Below are 24,055 nucleotides of genomic sequence, written 5' to 3'. Positions count from 1 at the left end.
AAAGAAGCTCCGCCCCTTTCCCCACCCACCCCACCGCCGCCTTCCTCATTCAGCCCAACCCAGGGAGAGTCGCGGGCCTTTTCATTGGCGGAGGGTCAGAGAGGCGGTACTCCTGATTGGTCAGGCCTCAGGAGGTGGGGCGGATTGAGCGAAACAAGGAATGGAATGGTGAAAAAGAAAGTCAGTCAGTCGCCGAGTCCCTCCTTCAGTGATTGGCGGGTAACCTAGCAACGCAGGTACAACGGAGGTAAGTAACTGCGTTGAGAAACCAGGGCGCTAGGAGCAGGTGAGTGACCCCGGTGGGGAAGGGCCGGGAATGAGCGGGAGATGGGGAATAGGATCCAGTCCGCTATCATTTGGTGCCTGAGGAATCGGTAGCCCGCACCGCGATGCTGTCCCTGCCCCAGAACCCTGCTCTCTCCAGCCCCTGCCTCTGTCCGGGCCTCCCTTTCCACTGCCTTCAAGGAGTACTGGGCATCTTCTGTGTCCTTGCTTCTCCTCTGCCTCCCCGCTCACCATCTTCACATCCCCGCTTCCTCATCCTTAATACGTGGATGATACTAGTCAAGTGGACTCACATCCTGGTTAACTAAGTTCAAGTCAAACATAGGTGATGGGGATGAGAGGGTAGTTTACAAGTTCCCTACCATTTCGCCCAAAGGCCATGCATTCCAGGATGAGCGTGCCAATCATCTCACTTGGGTGTGTTCAGATTAGGTCCTTTCGATTATATCATTGTTTTCCTGTTGTGCTAACGACATAACTTAATTCCCATTCTTGTCCTTAAAATGTGATTTCGTTGTGCATACTTCATTCAAAGGGTTAGTTGTTAAGGATCAAATGAATTGAGGCAATGAAAAGCTTGGCATGGAGCTGAGCAACGTAGTAAGTGCTCAGCAAACAGTGGCAATTTTTTTATCTTCCTAAGGCACATTTGCCCATTTGTCTTCCTGCTTCAAATGGATCAGAGGGAGTCGTTTTGTTCCATACCTCAAATATTCATAAGTATTCACCCAGTGCCTACTACTGGGTGCTGGGGTAGAGAAAACAGCAACAACAACAACAACAACAACAACAACAACGAAAACTAATTCCTCCATTCATGGAGCTTGTCTAATGTGGGAGATAGTCATTAATCTAGTAATATACACATAAATGTAAAAGTGCACCTGTAGAGGTGCATTTCTAGAACGGTGGAGCATGGAGGACGACAAATCCTTTCCTCAAAGAGCAACTGTAGCCCATCAATGGATAAATGGATTTAAAAAAAAAAAAAAAACACGCACAACGGAATGTGATTCAGCCTGTAAGAGGGATGAAATTCTGATAAACGCTACAAGGACCATGGAGATCTAATGCTAGGTGAATATAAGCCAAGCACAAAAGGACAACTATGTATGATTCCACTTATATAAGATACCTAGAATAGTCGAATTCATACAGACAGAAAGAATAGCGGAACGAAATAATGATACATGCTACAACATGGTTGAACCTCAAAACCACTATGCCAAGTCGGGTCCATTGGCACCACTGACATTTCGGGATAGACGATTCTTTGTCGTAGAGGGCCATTCTGGGCAGGGCAGGATGTTTTAGCTTTATCCCCAGCCTCTACCCACTATATATGCCAGTAGCGCCCTCTCCCAGCTGTGACAACCAAATATATATCCAAATTATTGTCAAATGTCTCCTGGAGGCCAGAGTCACCCCTACCTAAAAACTACTGCGCTGGGGCGCCTGGGGGGGCTCAGTCAGCTGAGCATCCGACTCTTGATTTCAGCTCAGGTCATGATCCCAGGGTCGAGGGATTGAGTCCCGAGTGGAGCTCTGCATTGAACGTGGAGCCTACCTAAGATCCTCTCTCTCTCTCTCTCTCTCTCTCTCTCTCTCTCTCTCTCTTTTTTCCTCTCCCTCTGCTCCCCTCTTCCGCTCACACACTCTCTCTCCCTCAAATTGAAAACAAAATTGCCGAGCTAAGCACAAAGTCAGATACGAAAGATTTCATACTGTATGATTCCATTTATATGGTTTCATTTGTACGATATATCCAGAAAAGTTAAATGTGGGAATAGAAATTGTTTGCAAATTAGCTCATGGGAAGTTGGGGGGAAGTGATAGAAATTTTGTGGTGATGCGGCATAACTTTGGACATTTACAAACAAGTCATGGAGTGGTACAATTACAATGGGCACATTTTAGGGGATGTAAATTGTACCTCAATAGAGTGTAAAAAAAAATTACACCCATGATAAGTACCATGCAGAAAAGGTACAGAGGGTTTCCACAGATCACAGTGGCCTCTCTGTTCCAGTCTGGGGAGAGGTAGCCATTGAGCTGAGACTTGAAGGTTGAGAAAGAGCTAATCTAGGGCTTGGGAAATGGTTTCTGGGAAAAGGAACATCGTGTGTGAAGATCCTGGTGCTTTGAACACTTTAGAGACCAGTGTGGCTGCAGCACAGAGTGAGGGCAGGAGGGCTTTGAGGGATGGCTGGTCGGGGAGATTGAAGCCAGTCAGAACAAATGTCATTAAAAGAGTGAAGGAGCTTCATCCTTCTCGCTCTGCTTGCCCTCTGTCCCTGCCATGGCTTCAGTCACCATCTGTGCAGTAACAGCTCTCACATTTCTGGGTCTTTCTGGGTCTTTCTTTCTTTTTTTTTTTTTTTTATTTAAAAAAAATTTTTTTTCAACGTTTATTTGTTTTTGGGACAGAGAGAGACAGAGCATGAACGGGGGAGGGGCAGAGAGAGAGGGAGACACAGAATCGGAAACAGGCTCCAGGCTCTGAGCCATCAGCCCAGAGCCCGACGCGGGGCTCGAACTCACGGACCGCGAGATCGTGACCTGGCTGAAGTCAGACGCTTAACCGACTGCGCCACCCAGGCGCCCTTTTCTGGGTCTTTCTTAAAATCTACTCCAGGGGCACCTGGGGTGGCACAATCAGTTAAGCATCCAACCCTAGGTCTCAGCTCGGGTCATGAGCTCACAGTTCGTAAGTTCAAGCCCCATATCGGGCTCTGCACTGAATGGTGTAGGGCCTGCTTGGGACCTTGTCTCTCCTTCTCTCTGCTTCTCTCTGCCCCTACCCTGCTTGTGTGCTCGCTCTCTCTCTCTCTCTCTCTCTCTCACCAAAACAAATTAAATTAAAATCAATTAATTACATTGAATAATTAAAAGTAATAACAATAAAAAACAAAATCTACTCCAGATATCAACCACTCTGCCACATTTCACAGATGTCCCACCCAGCTGGCTGCTAGTCTATACATATATCGTGCCTTGGTGTGAACTAGAAAGAGGCGCCCCCTCCAGGCACCCACAGCCCCACAGTTGGTAAGTGGATAGCAAGTTCTGCCATCAGTAAACACCCCAACCCCTCAACGCCTGCTTCTCTCCCAGTGTTCACCCTTTGGGTAAACACCGAAACAATCCATCAGGCAACCTGAGCCAGGACTCTAGGCACCATCCCTCACTTCCTTCTCCCCCAGCCCCCACGGCTACTCCTTCATCTCATCCCACTGATTCGCCTGCTCTGTGTTCCTAGGGCCCGTCCACTGCTTTGTCTCTGGTTGAGGCCACCCACATCTCTTCCCTAGACACCGCGACAGCCTTCCAAACCTGATCCTCCTGTCTCGTTGCACCTGCCAACCCTTTCGCCACAATTATCCAGGCAGTAGATCTCGTCCCGTCGCTCACTCCCTGCTTAAGACTCCTCCCCCAGCCTTTCATGTCTCCTCTTGAGCAATGAGGGAAGATGCCACGGTTGGATTTTCTAACCAATCGAGTTAGGAGGACTTTCTTATCCGTAAAGTTGTCGACGGGAAGTGAAAATAGAAGCGTAGCCAGATGACCAGGCTGGGACACGACAAAAAGGTACTGGAAATGGCAGGAAAGGCAAACTTGAGAAGGGGTGAGGTCTGAGGTCACTGCTCATGCCTCACCTGGACATGCACAAGTTGTTGCTAGAAGGCAAGAATCTGCCCCACCATTCCCTCTCCCAGACTGCACCCTCCACCCAGAAAGCCCCAGACAGCCTTAGATTGGAAGCGGTGGGGCGACAGAGACCCAGCACCAGTCTCCCTGCCTACAGGCTGGACAGGCTGTCCAGGGCGTTTGCCCTACCCCTGAGCAAGGCATCCCTCTGGAACATTCTAGGCGCACGTGGTCAGATGTAAATGCCATGGTTTAAGGTTGGGGTTTCACTTCATTTACAGTGAAAAATGGAAAAGGCTGAGTCTTCCTTGCTCTGTGCTAAATTCCTCCCCCCCCCCCCCCCACACACACACCTTTTCCCTAGGAGACAAGAACTCAGAGCAGTGAGGCACCACCTGATTTATGCTTCAACATATAATAATTATCACTCCCCTTTGAAGAGGGCTTTTAACCCTCAACAGGGCTTTCTCATCCAGTAGATCAGCCCTCCTCCACCCAGTTGCCTTTTGATGTGGTTTGGACAAGTATTGTATCCCCAGATGCCAGAGAGATAAGGGACGTGTTCAGACTTATTCCAAGAGCTCCAACAGGGAGAATCATGCAGCTGGGTCTCCTGACGCTCAGCTTGTGAACCTGACCTTGATTTCGTAACCGATGGCAGCTTTAGATGGCACGGATGTCAGCTTGTCAGACAGAGCCGAGCTAGCCAGGGACAGGCCTTCCTTCGAACCTGGATGGAGCGCTGGACTTGGGGGTGGGGGTGGGGGGGGCAGGAATTTTATAGAAGAGCAAGGCCACTGTGGTCTAGGCAGTGATTCTCCATCAGGGGCATCCCCCGACCTGCCACCCTCACCATGTGGGGATATTTGGCAATGTCTAGAGACATTTTGTCTCCAACTGGTCAGAATCGGTGATGAGAAAAATGTGCCACTAGCATCGAATGGGTAGAGGCCAGGGACGCTGCTACAGGGGGCGCCTGGGTCACTCCGTCCGTTAGGCATCGGACTTTGGCTCAGGTCATGATCTCACAGTTCATGGGTTGGAGGCCCACGTCGGGGCTCTGGGCTGACAGCTCAGAGCCTGGAGCCTGCTTGGATTCTCTGTCTCCCTCTCACTGCTCCTCCCCCACTCACGCTCTGTCTGTCTGTCTGTCTCTCTCTCTCTCTCTCAAAAATAAACATACAAAGAAAGGAAAAAAGAAAGAAAGAGGGAGGAAGGAAGAAGGAAAGAAAGAAAGGAAAAAAAAAAGAAAGAAAAGGAAAGAAAGAAAAAGAAGAAAGAAAGAAAGAAAGAAAGAAAGAAAGAAAGAAAGAAAGAAAGAAACCTGTCCCAGACTGATATTTCCATACAAGGCAAATGGTATTGCATGCGAACAGGTACATGTGCACATAACCTTACCTTTCCCTTCAGGCCCTGGTTAGTGGAACTGAAAGCAAACGTGATTGCAAATCAAGATGATTTGAAATCAGGGGAAAGTATCTCCTTGACCTTAGCTTTCAAATAATAGCAGCAGGTTATATTCTACAACCAATCAAATGCCTTTAGCGGGGGGGGGGGGGGGGGGGGGGGGGGGGTGGCTTTCGAACACAGATTTTTTTCCCTTTAACCACAAACCAAAGAAATACATTTTCCTTCTCTGCTCAGCACACACGTGTTAATAACACATGAATACTTAACTACATGCCATGCACTCTAATAGTTCCCATTCTATTTCATTTATTTTTAACACCAGTCCCAACTGGCGAATTGATTTCACTACTCACCGAAGGGTCGTAATCCTTGGTTTAAAAAAGACACTTCTGGAACGTAATCAAGCAGTGAGGAAAAGCCAGTGTTTCGCATTTGATAAGATTCGGATTTAAATATTTTCTTAGGTGGAGGAAGTTTATTTTAGAAGAATCTAAATGCACCACTAGGAAATTCTTCCTTTTGTCTCAAACAGCCACAGTGATACTACCCACAGTTGGATATAACCAGAAATAAACACGTCTAAAATGACATTTAACCAAAGGAGGAATTAAAAATCATGATGAATTAATTTGTAAGGAGGAGGAGACAGGAAACGGGACTCCAGTGCTCCTTCATCACCAACAGAAAAATGAAACTAATGTAGAAATCAGTCAAATTAAAAACAAATAGTAGGGGTGCCTGGGTGGTTCAGTCCGTTAAGCAGCCAACTCTTGGTTTCCTCATGGGTCCTGATCTCACATTCCAAGAGTTCAAGCCCCACATCAGGCTCTGTGCTGGCAATGTGGCACCTGCTTGGGATTCTGTCTCTCCCTCTTTCTCTGCCCCTCTCCTGCTTGTGCCCCCACCTTAAAATAAATAAATAAATAAATAAATAAATACATAAATACATAAATACATAAATAAATAAATAAACAAACATTAAAACAGTAAAAAAGAGTCAAAAGTCGTTCCATTTTGGCACTTTATAAACCCTTCTGCATACTGAGGAAAAATACATCTTCTATTTTAAGAAGTATTCAGGGGCGCCTGGGTGGTGCAATCGGTTAAGCGTCCGACTTCAGCCAGGTCACGATCTCGCGGTCCGGGAGTTCGAGCCCCGCGTCGGGCTCTGGGCTGATGGCTCAGAGCCTGGAGCCTGTTTCCGATTCTGTGTCTCCCTCTCTCTCTGCCCCTCCCCCGTTCATGCTCTGTCTCTCTCTGTCCCAAAAATAAATAAACGTTGAAAAAAAAATTTTTTTAAGAAGTATTCAAATATTAATACTAAACCATAGGGGCGCCTGGGTGGCTCAGCTGGTTAAGCATGTGACTTCGGTTCAGGTCATGATCTCACAGTCTGTGGGTTCAAGCCACATGTCAGACTTCATGCTGACAGCTCAGAGCCTGGAGCCTGCTTCCGATTCTGTGTCTCCCTCTCTCTCTGCCCTTCCCCTGCTCGCCTTCTCTCCCTTTCTCAAAAAAATAAATAAACATTAAAAAATACTAAAGTATATTATTTTTGAAATCATGATAAAAGTAATAAAAGCTAGACATTATTTTTTTAATGTTTATTTATTTTTGAGAAACACAGAGAGAGAGCGCGCACAAGCAGGGATGGGGCAGCGAGAGAGAGAGAGAGAGAGAGAGAGAGAGAGAGAGAGAGGGAGGACACAGAATCCAAAGCAGGCTCCAGTCTCCGAGCTGTCAGCCCAGAGCCAGACACAGGGCTTGAACCCATGAACCGTGAGATCATGACCTGAGCCGAAGTCGGACACTTAACCGATTGAGCCCCCCGGGCGCCCAAGCTAAACATTATTGAGCCAGGATTTCATGTCGTACTCATGACAGTTCTATTGAGTATGGGTTCCCTTACTGTCTCCATTTTACAGATGAGGAAGCCAAAGCTTAGAGGGTTTGATCGACCTGCCTAAAGCCACACAGCAAGGATCTAGAACCCACAACCTTAATCACTGTGTGTGGTAGGCTCATGTTTTTCTTTTCTCCTTCACCAGTGAGGAGATAAGGGCCCAGAAGGTCAAGTGAATTTGCCCAGGGCTGTGGCTGTGGCCAGTGTCCAGTAGAGAGCATTCATTAGAACCAACAGTTTAGAAATCTGTCCCCAGGAGCGCATTGCCTCCCAGCCTCCGTCACCACTCCGTGCCCTCTGTCTCCAAAGCACAGGGTAACGTCGGAGCCCACAGCCATGAAGTCATCACGGCAGATGAGATTCCGTCTGTTATCTGTTAATACCTCCAGCATTCACTGCTAACAGCTCCAGCCTGGGAATCTTTTGCAAACCAAATATAACCCACAAAACACAGGTTCTCCGAAAGGACATGAGAGGATTGGGTAATATTTCAAAAGTGGTGATAGGAAAAAAAAAAAAAAAAAAACTACGAAAAAGAAAAAAACAAATTGGATGTAAATCTTTTTATTTTAAAATTCCAAGCCCCGAGTACAGGGATGGGGAACAAATAGGCCAAACGCTGGCCCACAGGTTTCATTATTAAAATATGATGCTATCTTCTGGTTCTAATTCAGGACATAACGTATTTCGTGAAGTACCATTATCATATGATGCCAACATCTCCTTGTGAGGAAATGGGCTGGATTTGCCGTCTCTTCACTTATTCCACAGTGATTTGTTGAGTGTCCACTACGCGATCTTGGCTTAGGACAGCAGTCTCCGTCATGGATTCTCTACCCCTTTCCAGCCGCTCACTCTCTCCGCTCTAGACTTAGAAGGCTCAGATAAAGCATACAGAGTTCTGAAGAAAGCTATTTGCATGGTTGCCAGACCAGTGGGATCTCCTGAGACCAAAAGGGAAATTCCTGCTGTTTCAAAGGCAAAACCTCCGCCTATTAACCCAGCAAGTACGCGGTGAAATCCGAACTAAGTGGCCAGGAATCCCTTAGCCATCAAAGATTTCCTTGAATCCCAAGAAGGAGCTCAGGTTAAGAATGAAGCAGGGAGTGTTAGGTCCTAAGGGCCTGGGGTGGGTGGCAATTGTAAAGGTCAGAAACGGGACAGAGCTGTCAAAAGCACATGAAATCAGGGGCGCCTGGATGGCTCAGTTGGTTAAGCTTCTAACGTTAGCTCAGGTCACGAACTCGTGGTCCGTGAGTTCGACACCCACATCAGGCTCTCCTAACAGCTCAGAGCCTGGAACCCGCTTCAGATTCTGTGTCTCCCTCTCTCTCTCTGCCCCTCCGCGGCTCACTCTCACTCTCACTCAAAAATAAACATTAAAAAAAAAAATTTTTTTTTTTAAGTACTTGAAATCAACTACACAAATTGTGAAATCCACAACATGGTTTTATTCGACCTGCAAATTCCCCACTAGGGTAGGAAGTAAAAACAAATAGCATCTCTTGTGAAAACTTCTCTTTGTCATCTCCACCTCCAACCATATTTCCCACCCCAAACCGTTCCTCCTTAGCCCTCTCCCATCTAAACCACAAGCAACCTTTTTTGTCCAGTCTTGAAGTAGCAAGACTGGAGCCAGGAAAGCAAAAAAAAAAAAAAAAAAATCTCAGTCGAAGCTACGAATCACTGAGGAAATAGTTGTCTAGGAATACATGTACTAGGAATTTTAAATTTTTTTTTCAACGTTTATTTATTTTTGGGACAGAGAGAGACAGAGCATGAATGGGGGAGGGGCAGAGAGAGAGGGAGACACAGAATCGGAAACAGGCTCCAGGCTCCGAGCCATCAGCCCAGAGCCCGACACGGGGCTCGAACTCACAGACCGCGAGATCGTGACCTGGCTGAAGTCGGACGCTTAACCGACTGTGCCACCCAGGCGCCCCTGTACTAGGAATTTTAAACAGTAGGCTGGTACTGTAAGAGAGGGTCCGTTCAGTTCGTTTTGTTGGTTCAACGATATTTTTTGGAAGAGATGTATACACGTGGCACTAACACCACTTACATCGATTCTCATGGTGAGAAGCCTATGCTGAAGATCCTTTCCAGGTCTACTTTAATTCTAATTACATCAATGAGACAATCTGAGTTTGGTGTTAATAAGTCTGTTGTATGTTAGCCTTACATCTGGCAACTTGGCTATAATTGTGTGATTCCAGGAGCGTGTATAGAGATTCTTTGGGATTTTCTACATAAATAATCATGTTATTTGCAAACAAAGATGGCTTTATTTCTTCCTTCCCAATCTGTATACACTTAATTCCTTTTCTTGTCTTATAGCATTAGCCGGGACTTCCAATATGGTGTTAAACGGGGAGCGTAAGGGGGGATATTCTTGCCTTGTTCCTAATCTTAGGGGAAAAAACTTCTAGTTCCCCACAATCGAGTATGACGCTAGCTGTAGGGCTTTTGTAGATGTTCTACATCCAGTTGTGGTAATTCCATGATATTCCTCATTTGCTGAGAAGTTTAGTGTCATCGTTTGTTGAATTGTGTGGGGTTTTGTCAAATGCTTTTTTGCATCTATTGACATGGTTTTCCTTTTTGTTGATGTGATGGATTACGTGAATTGATGTTTGAATGTTGAATGGACCTTGCAGGCACAGGAGAAAGCCCACTTGGTTGTGGGATATAATTCTTTTTATACTTTGTTGGATTCAATTTGTGAATATTTTGTCAAGGGTTGTTGCATCTATGTTTGTGAGAGATATTGGTCTGTAGCTTTCTTTTATTATAGGGTATTTGTCTCTTTTGGCATTAGAATAATGCTAGCCTCGTAGAACCTGTTAGGAAATATTCTTTCTGCTTCTGTTTTCTGGAAGAAATGTTGAAGAACTGGTATAATTTCTTCCTCAAATAGTTGGTAGAATTCACCGGTGAAATCATCTAGGAGTTTTCTGTTTGGGAAAGTTATTAATTATTGATCAATTTCTTTAATATATAAAGGCCCATTGAGATTATCTATTTCTCCTCATGAGAGTTTTTGTGATTGTATCTTCAAGGAATTGGTCCATTTCATCTAGGTTATCAAATTTATGGCCATAGAGGAGTTCATTACATTCCTTTATTATCATTTTAACATCCATGGGATCAGTAGTGATGGCCTCTCTTTCCTTCCTGACATTTGTAATTTATCTCTTCTCTCTTTTTTCGTATGTCTGTAACATCTCCCTGCCGGTTGCTAATCTCGCTTTTTAACAACAGAGATCTGGGCTCATGCTCATCGTCCCTGAGCAATAGCATCCAGCTAGAGTGAATTGATATCAGGATGTAGACATTCTTGTCTTCTCTGTGAGGACAGTGATACAGATTTTCTAGTTAGAAAGCTTCCTTTTTCATGAAAGTACTTAAGAATGAAAGTATACTTACACTTCAGGAAAAAAAAAAAAAGTTGAGTCGGTAATAGTACGCTCCGGTCTATAGACTTGGCAGAAATCACAAAGGTGGAATGTTAGTGAGAGAGATTTGGACAACCCTGAATCAGAACTAACCCTCACGAAGGCTGCTTTCCCGACCCAGACCCCACGTTCTGCTTCCCACACGACGGCCTCATGCTGCTCGACCGTCCTGTGTCGTGATCAGTTACGACGGGTGTCTCGGTAATTAGTTTATACTAAGCTCCAAAGTAGGTGAATGATTGACTCAAAAACATAAAAGTCAATGAGAGATGATTCAAAGCTCACCCTAAAATAATTCAGCCACTCACTCATTAGCCTCCTGATGCGCTCTCTCGAGCGGGGAGAGCGCGGTGGGGCGACAGCTCTGTTGACGCAAACTGTGTCTGATCCCAGGTGTGCCCACGGGAATGCGACACCAGCAAGAACACTGCTGGTGGGACGTGTACATATACCTATAACGACAAATATGAGCATTCATATTGTAGCTGCTAAGTAGATTGAATGCTGTGGGAACCGGATCTGGGACCCGTCTGTCCACTGGGTCTCTGCTTGACGGGATCCACTGAAACTGGGCCGGCAAAGTATCACTGTGCTTGGGCCCCTAGAAAAGTCGATCTGAAAATGGTCAGACCGGACAGTTGGAGTCACGGCGGGGGGCAGGCTCTCCAGAAAGGTTGCCTGGGCTGAGACCCCAGCGTGGCCGCTTAGTAGCTATAAACTCATGGAAACATCTCGCCTCCCTCTCTGCCTCCCTTTCCCTGTCTGTGAGTAGAGCTAATGAAAGTGCCTACCTCGTAAGGTTGTTGTAAGGAATGAAGGAGTTAATACACCCAAGGCATTTAGAACAGTGTTGGGTACGGAATCAGTTGTCAAGAGTTAGCTAATATCAAAATGTCGTTCTTTGCAATGAGATTCCCCCCCCCCGCCTCCTCCCCCCCACCACATTCCAGTTTTGTTTAACCCCCTCTGCCTCCACGTACCATTGTGAGATGTGCGGGGTAGTTGCGAGGGTCGGGTTTTCTTCCTCTTTTTCTCCCCAAGGGGAAGAAAATGTCATTTCGCTCAAACCCTTTTTTTCTTTTCTCAAAATGTTCTGAGAGTGAAAAGTAATAAAATATCCAACAAGCCCATTTGAATGAAGCCGAGGTATAATTTGCATGATAAAGATCTATTTCCATTTATAAAGTTCATCAGCAGAATTAATGACAAATAAAGGGAAGACCCAATTAAAGTTCCCCATCCATTAACAACCTTGCTTCACTCTCAGGGCAGGAATTTTAAAAGGAGAGGCTTAAGTTGGAAATGATTTAAGTATTAAGGTTGGTGGCATTAAAAAGGACATGAAATGATCATATTAGGATTCAAGGGAAAGAGATTCTCCAGTGATTTTTGTCATCAGAGCGAGATGCATTTCCCCCCCGATCGTCATTCCGCTGGCTTCTCCGTGTTCACCCAAATGAGCTGTCAAACACTGATGGGCGTCATCATAATCAAAGAAAACAAGTTTGCCCTTTAAAGCAAAAGAGGTAATTTGGCTGAAAGCAAATTGGAAACATTTCATAGAACGTTGCATTTCCAGCTGCAATCTCTGAAGAGTTCAGGCGTTTTTTGATTTATGCCTGGGAGCTTTGGGGGACAATGGGAGAGCTTCGTGAAGCACTTTGTTCACGTTCGTCCCATGGCCACGGAGCAAAGATCTTCAGAGGGGCCGAGGAAGCTCCCTGGCTGTCCCTAAAACATGATCTTCGCGGGGCGGGGGGGGGCGGGAGCCTTAAGGGGATTCACGAGATTGATGGGGGGAGCAGAAAGTGGGGGGGGGGGACAAAGAGATGCAAGGTAGGGCCCTCCTCGCCTCTACTCGGTCAGCTCCCAGAGCCTTCTGACTTTGGGACCCATTTTGCCTGGCCGAGGAAGCCTGGCTGTCCTTAGCATCTCATCTGGCTGCCTTTCTTCCTTGCTCATGGTCACTCGAGATGTTCCTCTGATTCCCGCTCTTCTGTTCGTGTACTCCGGTTTGGGGAACTGAATATCTCTTGGGGCCTCAAGCGTCCGCGACTCCTCCCTCTGCATTTATGTCTCTGTCCCCAAGGCCTCCCAGGACCCCCTGGATGTGTGTTGTGAGATGCCTAGAGCATGCTCAGCTAGGCTTCTTTGATTGTAAGCAACAGACACCGACCGTGGCTAAGCACACTCTCTCTTGCTCTCAAAAATAAATAGACTTTTAAAAACCACACAAAAAAAACAAAACCGAGGGGCGCCCGGGTGGCTCAGTCCGTTGGGCGACCGACTTCAGCTCAGGTCGTGATCTCACCGTCTGTGAGTTTGGGCCCCACATCGGGCTCTGTGCTGACAACTCGGAGCCTGGAGCCTGTTTTGGATTCTGTGTCTCCCTCTCGCTCTGCCCCTCCCCCGCCCACTCTCTGTCTCTGAAAAATGAATAAATCTTACAAATATATTAAAAAAAAAAAACTGAGCTCATTGTCCTCCCTTCCACACCTCCTTCCCCCCAATTTGTCTAGTCCCTCAAAAGGGCCCAATCTTTCTCTCCCAGTCCCCCAAACGCAAAACGGTCTCACTCATCAAGTCCTGATGACTCCTTTTTTTTTTTTAACGTTTATTTTTTTTTTTATTTAAAAAAAATTTTTTTAACGTTTATTTATTTTTGAGAGAGAGATAGACCATGAACGGGGGAGGGTCAGAGAGAGGGAGACACAGAATCTGAAACAGGCTCCAGGCTCTGAGCTGTCAGCACAGAGCCCGACGGGGGGCTCGAACTCACGGACCGCGAGATCATGACCTGAGCCGAAGTCGGCCGCTTAACCGACGGAGCCACCCAGGCGCCCCTTGATGACTCCGTCTTCAAAACATTTCTCGCATCCACAGCATATGACAAGGAGAAGGGCACAGGGAACCTGGAGGTGGCAGGCCCAGCCCTCGCCCCAAGACGATGTTGAGGTGTTTTCTTCAGTGCCGGGTATGTAGCCGTGATCAAAATAGATAAAGCCCCTGCCTTCATTGGAGCTCACCTTTTAGGGGAGGGGGAAAGACAGACAATAAACAAACAGGCCCATATACAGATGTCAGACGGTGAGAACCTAGCCGGGAGAAAAGCAAACAGGATAGGGGGAAAGGGAGGGCAGGGAGGGCAGGGAGGAGGAGAGGGTTTACGTTTTATGAAGAAAATCCGCAGAGCACTCACTACTACACCAAGATTTGAGCAGAGGAGGAAGTGTGGGAACGAGCTTTGCAGATATTTAGATGAATGCTCCAGCCCTGGGGCTTGGGGTGGGGGGGGGGGCAGGGGTCGTGGTGCACAGACAGCAAGTGCAAAGGCCCTGTCAGAGGCTGGAGCACATTTGACATGTTCAGGGAACAGCAAAAGGGTCGGTCTGAGCGCAGAAGAGCAAGTGGTCGCAGCAGCCAGATTACGGAGGGCCTTTTAGGTCGTTGTAAGGACTTTGGCTTTTATCCCGAGTGAGATGGGGAGCTGTTGGCAGCGGGGGGTTCTGGTAAATGTCCAACAACCAGTTTGGTGGGAGGGGGCACTGATCTGTAGTATTTGCCAATTTCCGTGTGTAAATACTCCCACCATGGCTGATTTCAAACTACTGATGGCTTGGGGCACCTGGGTGGCTCAGTTGGTTGAGCACCTGACTCTTGGTTTTGGCTCAGGTCACTGATCTCACGGTTCCTGAGTTCGAGCCCCACATCGGGCACTGCACGGACAGTGCGGAGTCTGCTTGAGGTTCCCTCTCTCTACCTCTCTCTCTCTTTCCCTCAAAATAAATGAAACAAACTTAAAAAAAAAGAGTCAAGTTACCAATGGCTTAACAGGAACCTCACAAATACCCTGAAATTTTAATAACTGGTCCTCGTGAGCTGGATTTTGAACAGAGGAGTAAAAGAATCTGACGTTTTAAAAGGCTCCCTCTGGCTGCTGTGATGAGACCATGGAGGACGTGGGCGGAAGCAGGGTTACCAGTGAAGAGGTTCTCACAGTCATCTGGGTAAGAGATGATGGACCCTTGGAAGGTCCAGTGGCTGAATGACATCAGGAATAGCATTCCTGCAGTTTCCTTCTCATTCACAAAGTGGCTGCCACTGCTCCAGCATTAAAGCCCAAGTTCAAGGAACGGAGGTGAAGCCAACAATGTCTTTCTTTTGTATGGGGAAGGTAAAAGGTTTCCTAGAAGCCCCTAGAAAACTTCTCTATTTTATTGGCTCTAACAGTGTCTATAGCCACTCAGAACTGTAAAGGAGGTTGAGAAGTTGAGCATTGAATATTTCCAGCCACTATATTACAGGCAAGCAAGAAGGAAGGAGGTTGGGATGGGGATGGTGGCTGCCACAAAGAGGCTGGCCTTATAAGAATCAACTACAAGAATTCGACCCAGCCTGGAAGCCCAGGCAAGTCTTCCCTGAAGAAGTGACACGTGAACTGAGATCTGAGTGCAAATAACTAACTTAGTAATAAGGAGGCAGAAGAATGTTTCAAGAAGACGAAAAGAGCATGTGCAAGGGCCCTGAGGTGGAAGGTTTATAATACCCCAAGCTCTCTACTTGCCACAACCCTTTCCCTATAAATCATCCATTACAACCAATCTTTCTCGAAAATCTGAGTTGATCCTGTTACCTGTTTCCCAAAATCAAAATGGATCCCAATCTCCTACAAGATAAACTCCAAAGTCCCCACTCTATGTTGAAAGCTGGGCATGATCTCAACCTATTCTGTGATTACAGCTTTATGCCCTTCCTCCTAGAGTTGTTGAACTTTCACGCGTGCGTGTTTCATATTCCAAACTAGGTTATAAACTCTGACAGGACAGGAACCATTCCTTGAATCTCTTTTATATCCCCAGGAGCTCAATAAATACCCAGATAGATGACCCTTACTGCAGGGAGCAGGAGCAGACGTAAGCAGACCAGTTAAGAAGCTCTTTAATCATCCGAGTGAGAGATGATAAGGCCCTCACTCGGTGGCACAGAGGCTGCCCAGAAGGAAAGGAAAGGAGGGGGCGCTGTCAGAGAAAGAACGAAGAGACTGGGATGGGGGGGGGGGGGAGGAGAGTGTGGGGTGGCACTCAGGTTTCCAGCTCGAGCAAGTAGGATGGCAGAATTGCCAATCGCCAGGACAAAGGATAAGGAAGGAGCAGGGTAAGGGCTGGGGACGCGGTGAGGTCCCTCTTAGACATGGTACTTTGGGAGGCCCAGCCAATCCTGGGCAGGAGGCAGGAGGCAGGAGGCAGGAGGCAGGAGGCAAGTCCGATGGTACATCTGGATCTCTGGCCAAGCCCAGACACTCAGACCAGGAAATCACCACAGTCCTGGACCTGGGATCGGGGTTCCCTGGGTTAATAATGCTAGTTATTATTTATTGAGCACTTACCATGTACAGGCCCTGTGCCAGCAACTTCTCACCGGATCTTAAGATCTCTGTTTTATGGCTGAGGAAGCCCCGGCTTAGGAGGATTGGACAAGTAGCCCAGGGTCCCCCCAGCAAGGGTCTAAACCCAAGTGGGGCTACTGCGAAGCTAGTACTCAGCCATTGTGTCAGGTAGACAACATCCACGATCGATTTCTGATCGCTGCCACAAATTTCTCAGAGAGTCTTTTCAACTTTTTATTTCGTAATGACCGTAGATTTACGGAAAAGTTGCAAAGATAGTTCAGGATTCCCAAATGCCCTGTACTCAGCTCTCCCAATGTTAATATCTTCAATAACCGTGATGGGTCTGTCCGTCAAAACCAAGAAACTAACGTTGGTACAATGCTGTTAACGACACCATCGGCTTGGTTTGGATTTTACATTTTCCTACTAATGTCCATTTCCCCTTCCAGGATCCAGTCCGAGATACAACATCGCACGTAGCGAAGCAGGTTCGAAAGACTGTGTTTCAAAGTCACTGTTCGCACCCCCCCCTGACTTTTAAAATCCATACTTAAAAACCAGCGCAGGTGTGCTGTGCTGGTGGTCCCAGTCCCATTTGCTCGCAGCCGCATTGTTCCCTCTGTCCCTGTGCTGCTCTGTCTCGGGCTGCTGACACCTGCAGGCTGCTGTGCCCACTCGTCTTGTCCTCTGGCTTCCCCCGGGGTTTGGCCAACGGGAGGCGCTGGTGTCGGATTGGAGGGTGGGAGGAAGAAGAAACCACGGTATTTCCTCTTCTCTCTGCTTTGGGCTGCGTTTCCAGCAGTGGCCACAGCTCCTGGGGGGGTGGGGGTGATAGCCCCGCCTGGACAGGAAATGGGTGCGGTTCCAGCTTCCCCTGGGTGACCCTCGTCCTCCAAGCTCACCACCAGCTCCTTCTGTGGTGGCCTCCTGCCGTTGACAGTAACTGGGTGGCTTCCCCTTCCCTGGTTAGCCTCTCAACTCTTTCCATCACCCGTGTAACTGGCTTTCTATATTTAGATGCTTTCAAAAAAAAAAATTCAACAGCATTGACTTTTATTCATTCATGTTAAGTCACCCGAAACGATGTCTGTTGCGATTAAATGCTCATTAATGTAAATGGCTGAACAAACCCATTTCCGGGGACGCTTAATATCCTACCTAGTTAAGTCGCTTCCACAGAATGGTGTCTGCACTCCGGGCTGTGCCCTGCCTGACATCTGTGCCTGAGACCCACCTCTATGCTTGGTCCTCCTTCCCTCGTGTCCGATGCCGTCACAACGCTAGAAACTGCTCTCAGTGAGAGGTTCTGCGTAAAAGCTGTGGGGCACCCGGGACGAGCTCTCGGCGTTAACGGTCGGTGGCCGCTGCGGCCACAGCAGCCACCTTCGTGCAGCACCGCGCCACTAACCGCTTACTCCTTCCTTCGCAGGGTCGCCAGAGCCACTAACGGCAGGAGACCTACGTAGTCTGCCAACGTCTGCGCCTCCCAGGGCGCACAGGGGCAAGGGAGACCGCTCGGAAAATGGCTCTCGATGTCCTCGCCGTGGCCCCTCTCTACCAGGGCCCTGACATCAACAGAATGAGGCTGACGGCAGAGCTGTCCAAAAAGCCGGCCTCCCCGCTAAAACCCTTGGTCCCCTCGAAGTCCAAACTCACCACCATCGAGACCAAGAGGGTCATGTCCGTATTGGATGAGACCATCCACAAGGTGGAGCTGGTGACCCTGCTCTCACACTTGGCTTCCAAGGACGAGGCTCTGGAGGGGATTCTGGGAGGGGACGTCAGGAGGGCGGTGAGAGAGCACGAGGACCTGTGTCGCAGCCTCCTGGACAGTGTCGCTTACCTGCAGGATAAGGAGAGGCGGCTGCAGGAGGAGGAAGAGTCTGAGGACGAGGGATGGCTCAGAGACCGCCTCCTCTCCGTGCAGCTGCAGAAGTCCAACCTACTGCCGCTCATGGAGCACATCAGAGAGTCCACCAAGGACGTCCTGAGACTCTTGCTCGATAACCCGCAGGCGGCAAAGCTCTCGGAGACGCACGCGCTGGGCAGAAGCGCAGAAGCCCAGCGTTTTATTGACTGCCTGATGGAACTGCGGGGCTTCCTGTTCGAGAAGCTACTCACCAGCCCCATGGAAGCCAGAGAGAAGACTCAGTTCATACAGGATGTCAGTAGACAGAACAGGAGGAACCAGGACATCATTGATGCGCTGGAGAATGAGTTGGCGGCGAGCACGAAGAACAGGGACGCAGAGGTATCGGTCAGACCGTGGAAGGGGCCGCACGGAGAAGCGAACCCTTTCGGCGGTCGGGTCTTTGCCTCGGTGACTTAAACGCCTGCTGTCATTCACTCACCCCACGCGTACTGCTAGGAGCACTTACTAGGTGCCGGGTCTCATAAATGAGTCCACATTGTCCCTGCCTCATGCAGTTTGGGGGAAGGTAGGTCTTAAAGACCTGATTTCGTTACGGTTTTGAGAAATACGACAGGGACGAGGGTCAGAGACATCAGAGCCAACACCTGAAGAACAAAAGGGAGTGAACCAGGCAAGAGAGGGAGGAGGAACAGGCCAGGCCAGCAACAGGCGAGCTCTTTCTACAAAGGGCTGGGGAGTACGTACTTTAGGCTTTGCCAGAAGGCCACACAGTACCTTTGAGGCCTCATCAACGAATGTGACCTCTGTTCGGAGGGCGAGGGGCAGACGGCACAGGTGGAAGCTCTAGAAGGACTTTGAAGAAGGGGGAACGATAACATGATTCCAACCTAATAACCATCCGGGATGCACACCTATGTATTATGCTGTGCATACGTTTGCTCACTAGAGCCTTACAGAGTCCCCGTGAGGTGGTATCTAAGTATAGGTTTGGCTCCCAAGACGGAGAGACCCAAGATGACAGCGGCTTAGTCAAGGTGGAAATGTGTTTCTCTCTAGTGGGAAAGCTGGAGCAGTCACAGAAGCTCTGCCTTGTAAATTCGTCAGGGGTCCAGGCTCCTTCCGTCCGGCCTTTCTGCTGCTCCTCCCCCAACCCTTCCCTCCCACCCCACCGCCCCCCATACACAGGGCTTCTAACCGTGGACCCAGAAGACCCCCCATCATGTCACCGCTGGTCCAGCCAACAGGAGGCAGGAAGGGGAGGAGGGCCTTGACCCTGGCCCTTTGGGGATGCAACCTGGAAGTAGCCCACGGTCACGGATCTTAGCCACACCCTGTGGCTGGCTTTGCTGGGAAGGGTCGTCCGTGCCTGGGGCCATGTTTCCCAGGAGTATTCTGCTCCACAGCCTTGGCACTGCCATTTCCAGCCCCCTGTGATACACAGAGCGCGAGGCCCTGCGAAACTGTTTGCCGCCTGGCCTCCCCCACGCCCTAGCTCAGGCTGAACCTCCTTAGGTTCTCACTGAATTTGTCCTTGAAAGCAGAGTTTGTTGAGGAATGTTTATGCGATTATTTATCTGGTGATTTGGTTCGGGTCTGGCACCCCATAAGAGGACGGGGGCCTTGTCTCTTTCGGCCCGGGGCGCTCGGTCAGGGGAGACCACGCACAGGTTGGAAGAGCGCCAGCGAGGGACAGGGAGAGGGGCCCCAAACGGCTTAGTGGGTCTCATTCGGGTGGTGGAGACGGCTTGGGCTTCCAAGTTGGACAGATCTGGGCTCAAATTCCATTTCTCCGGGTTGACAAGTGTTATCGTGTCACTTGGATCTCAGTGTGAAATGAGAGGGTGACACCCTTGGGCTGCCGCGGGGTCAAGAGAAGCTCAGACCCCCAGGGGTCCCCCCTGCCAGTTGACCCCAGCCCCCCAGGCTGCTGGCGGGAGCCAGTCACAGCACTGCTGTGCTCACAGGGAGACTCCGGGGCTTGTGACCAGCCTTTGGAGCTTATTTACAAAATGGCCCCATCCTCCACCCCTATTCCTGTTCTAGAACCTTCTGAGGGCGGTTTTGTCCCTCAAGCATTAGCGGGGGGCAATCCCCACGGTACGTGTGTCTCGTGCTCTCATGAAACACTCCTAGTGTCTCTGCCAACGGAATACTCCTGTTCTGTGCCACCGTCCAGACCTGCCCAGAGGCCTCGCCCCAGCTTGCCTGTGCCCATCACTCAAGCCAGGAGACAGAGGGGGTGGCCAAGCACATGGGGTCTGGATCAGACAGACCTGGCTTCAAGTACTCCCACCCCTCCCCGGCTCAGCTGTACAGCCCCAGACAGATGAGTCGATGCCCTTGAGCCTCAATTGCCTTGGCTGTGATCAGGCGGTCTCCGTCCCCCTTGGGCACTGGGGGCAGGGTTCCGCCAGGTAACAGCGCAGGTTGCCGGCTCCCCCCCGCAAGGGAGCGTGTGGTACCAGTTCTCGTGCGACTATCGGGCATCACGTAGGTAATGATGGAGCCTCTCGTCTTCCTGGCCCAGGTGGAGAAAGAGAACTTCGTGATCCAAGAACTGAAAAACCACCTGCACCAGGTGCTCAGGCTCTCCGAGAACAACCTCCTTCGCACCAAGCAGGAGGCCGAGAAGCAGCAGAAGGCAGACTTCCGGGCCTCGCAGGCCCGGGTGGCCAAGATCCAGCAGGAGATACTGCTGCTGAGGTCACAACACCACAACCTGGTCGTGGAAAACCGGGAGGCAGAGCAGGCGCTGAGGAAGGTACGAGGGACAGCAGGGAGGGGACAACGGAGGCCCCGGGGACAGGGGAGGGGTGGTGTAGCGGGAGGGCGGGGCAGGGTAGGACTCCCCCAGCCAGCCAGGGAACAGCTCCCCTGAGGAGGAGGGCTTGGGAACAGGGGAAGTGCAGGAAGGAGCCAGTGTCTACCCCCCACCCCCTGTGCTACACATGGGCCTGGGGGCTGGGGCGGAGACACTGGTCCTATCCTCCTGCACGCTGGCTGTGTGACCTGGGGCGAGTGCCTTAACTACTCTGGGCCCCAGAGGGATGATAACACCCACCTTGTCGTGCAAAGGACCTGAAGGAGCTCCTAAACCTCAGGCGAATTTCGTAATTCCCTCCAGCCCGTGTTGCCATCTTTAAAACAAAAGTGAGCAGATCGGTCTAATGGGTCATTAGGAGGATCAAATGAGACGGTAGGTGGAAAGTGAGTGCATTAACTGCTCAGGACGCGTCGCTTCTCTTGCCTTCTCCAGCATCTCCTCTGGGCCCTGGGCCTGCACACACCCAGCTTGCTTCCAGACCTCTTTCCTCGTAAAGGAATTCTCTAATACTTGTTCCCTGTTTTCATCGTAGTGTCATGACTCTTGAGCATCTGATGGAAGCCATGGGCCTCTCCTCCGTAGGAAGGCACAGATACACCTGCACGTCCGGGGGGCGGTTCTGGGGGGGCACAGGCCCTCTGCAGCCAGCCCGTCCGTGGCGCCCAAGTCAAGCGCTCTTGCCCTGTAGGATTAGGGAGTTGGTTTATTTGTTCTTCACTGAAATTCACATAACATAAACTTAACCACCAGAAGAAATTTTTAATGTTTATTTTTGAGAGAGACAGAGAGACAGAGCGTGAGCCTGGGAGGGGCAGAGAGAGAGAGAGAGGGAGACAGAATCCGAAGCAGGCCCCAGGCTCTGAGCTGTCAGCACAGAGCCCGACGTGGGGATTGAACCCACGAACCGTGAGATCGTGACCTGAGCCGAAGTCGGACGCCCAACCGACTGAGCCACCCAGGCGCCCCTAAACGTAACCATTTTAAAGTGAACAGTTCGGTGGCATTTAGTACATTCACAGTGTTGTACAACCACCTCTATCTAGTTCCAGAACGTTTCCATCCCCCCTAATAAAACCCCGTACCCATTAAGCAGTCACTCCCCATTCCCCCTTCCCTCCAGCCCCTGGCAACCACTAATCTGCTTTCTGTTTCTATGGATTTGCCTGTTCTAGACACTTCATATAAATGGAATCATAGAATATGTGGCCTTTTGTGTCTGGCTTCTTTCCCTTAGCTCACATTTTCAAGGTTCATCCATGTAGCATTTGTCAATACTTCGTTCCTTTTTATGGCTGAATAATATTCCGTTGTAGGTAGGGGAGCTGATCTTTAAAAAACAGATTATGTCCCTCTCCTGCATCAAAATCCACCCAATGGCTTTCCGTCTCCTTTACGCTAGGATCCAAATTGCTTCCACTGCTGACACTCCCTTCAGTGATGCAGCTTCTGACTCTGACCTCCCTGGGACCCCGCTTCTCCTCAGCCACTCCATTTCCGGCCACACTGGCTCAATTTCTGCTCTTAAACACCGCAAGCCTGTTCCTACCTCAGGGCCTTTGCACTGGCTGCTCCCTCTGCCTAGAGTGTTCTGGAGTCAGACACCTGTGGCTTCAAATTCAGGCTCTACCTCTCATTCGCTCTGTGATCTTGGGCAAGTGAGTTAGCACGTCTGATCTTCAGTTTCCTCATCTGTGACATGGAGAAACTACCTTGTGGGCAAGGCACGTTAAAGCTTGTTGCAGAGTGAGCTCGGCACGGTTTGTTGTTCCTATGAATCCATCAAACAATGACTCGTTGACTTTTTTTAGAAGAAATACAAAGTGGAGACGGAAATCGAGAACTGGATCCAGAAATACGACATGGAGATGGGCGAGAAGCAGGTATTTGTGCTGTAGTCTCTCGAGTGCGTTTCCCGTGGTCCTCTAGGAAAGGCCCACGGTCTGTGCCAAGCTCTGGGCCTCCCCAGACAGGCTTCCCTGCCCCTCACCTTAGGCCCAAGGGTTTGTCTGGCCTCGCACAGCATGGGGAGAGGTGGGAGAGGAAGGAGCCGGAAGCCGGAAGCCACTAAGCGCTTGTCACTGGGCCCAACGATCTTGGCTCCATCTAGTGTCCACATCCCATACTCTCTGTCCCTTCCGCACGCGGCTCCTGCCAGCAGCCTCATGAGCCAGGGCTCCTCCTGGGCAGACTCAGGCACGGGCTTGCCTCCCCTGCTTCCCTCAGTGGCGCCCAAGTTTCTCCTGAGGGCCTGAGATGTGCCGCCTGCTGGGACAGCGCGGTGAAGCTGGTCCCTGTTATCATTTGGAGCTTCTACTCCAGCGTCCCTTACCCGCTGTGTGACCGGAAGCAAGGGGCTTGACCTTTCTGAGCCTGACTCTGTATGTGATCGACAGTCATCCCCGTGCCGGGACCACGAAGGGGATACAGTGAGGCACCACGGTCACAAATGCTAGCACCCGGCGCAGGACGTGGCCTGGAGGAAGTGCTTAGCGAATGGAGACCTAGGAAACAGGGTGCCCTCAGGCCCACCTCCCCACAGCTCTGGGACCGTAGGCGGCACTGCCGGGGCGGAAGCCCCTTCGGGAAGGGCGGGGGTGCACGCAGGGGAGGGTGGCAGGCGGCGCCCCGTGCTCGGTGACCCCCGCCCCCTGCCCCCCCCACCCCAGGACGAGTACGAGGAGCTCGACATCATCCACAAGGAGGAGAAGGTCCAGCTGGAGGAGCTGAGGCAGAGGTACAAGGTGCTCGTGGAGGAGTTCGCCCAGATCCGGGCCGAGCGGGAGGTCAATGCCAAGAAGAAAACGGAGGCCGAGCAGGAGATGCTGCGCATGGTGCGGGCCGCCACGCTCATCCAGGCCGTGTGGAAGGGCTACCTGGTCCGTTCCGTGCTCAGGTCCAGGAAAAAGCGAAGCAAGAGCAAAGGGAGGGGCAAGAAGGGCAAGGAGAAGGGCAAGGGCAAGGGCAAGGGCAAGGGCAGGAAGTGAGTCTCCCCCTGGGCGCCCCACTCCCCACCCGTGTCGCCGCGCTCCTCACTTCTCGGAGAGCAGGCCGGGGGGCCACGAGGAGGGGGAGCCCGGCCATTCCCGGCTGGAGGGATTTTTCAAAGTTAAAAACCATCTCAAGTCCCATCCTACGAATAAACGTCGCTTTGCCCGGGGCTGCTGGCCGCGTCTGTGTCATGCTCGTAGATGCTCTTTGCGTGGGGAGGGCACACGCGCTGGGGGCCAGCACACAACCATTCCTTCCTTTAGCCTCAGCGGCAAGCCGG

At 50.1% G+C, this 24,055-nt stretch overlaps 1 protein-coding gene across 1 annotated transcript; it reads left to right on the top strand.

The window, feature by feature from the left end:
• Positions 1–44: 44 nt before the first annotated feature.
• Positions 45–23,944, top strand: IQCD (IQ motif containing D). The gene is made up of 5 exons (XM_043557664.1): positions 45–286; positions 17,520–18,341; positions 20,491–20,724; positions 22,596–22,667; positions 23,454–23,944. The coding sequence occupies exons 2-5, from the start codon at positions 17,613–17,615 to the stop codon at positions 23,769–23,771; spliced, it is 1,353 nt and encodes a 450-aa protein (XP_043413599.1). The 5' UTR covers positions 45–286; positions 17,520–17,612; the 3' UTR covers positions 23,772–23,944.
• Positions 23,945–24,055: the final 111 nt, after the last annotated feature.

Source organism: Prionailurus bengalensis, chromosome D3 (assembly GCF_016509475.1).
Source record: "Prionailurus bengalensis isolate Pbe53 chromosome D3, Fcat_Pben_1.1_paternal_pri, whole genome shotgun sequence".
Classification (NCBI taxonomy): domain Eukaryota; kingdom Metazoa; phylum Chordata; class Mammalia; order Carnivora; family Felidae; genus Prionailurus; species Prionailurus bengalensis.
Note: the sequence above shows the minus strand (reverse complement) of the source record. Positions and strands in the feature narration are given on the sequence as shown.

Coding starts and splice junctions, on each gene's coding strand:
- IQCD (XM_043557664.1), top strand. CDS start 17,613: ATGGCTCTCGATGTCCTCGCCGTGGCCCCTCTCTACCAGGGCCCTGAC. Junction 18,342..20,490: donor CGAAGAACAGGGACGCAGAG/GTATCGGTCAGA, acceptor TTCCTGGCCCAG/GTGGAGAAAGAGAACTTCGT. Junction 22,668..23,453: donor TGGAGATGGGCGAGAAGCAG/GTATTTGTGCTG, acceptor CCCCCACCCCAG/GACGAGTACGAGGAGCTCGA.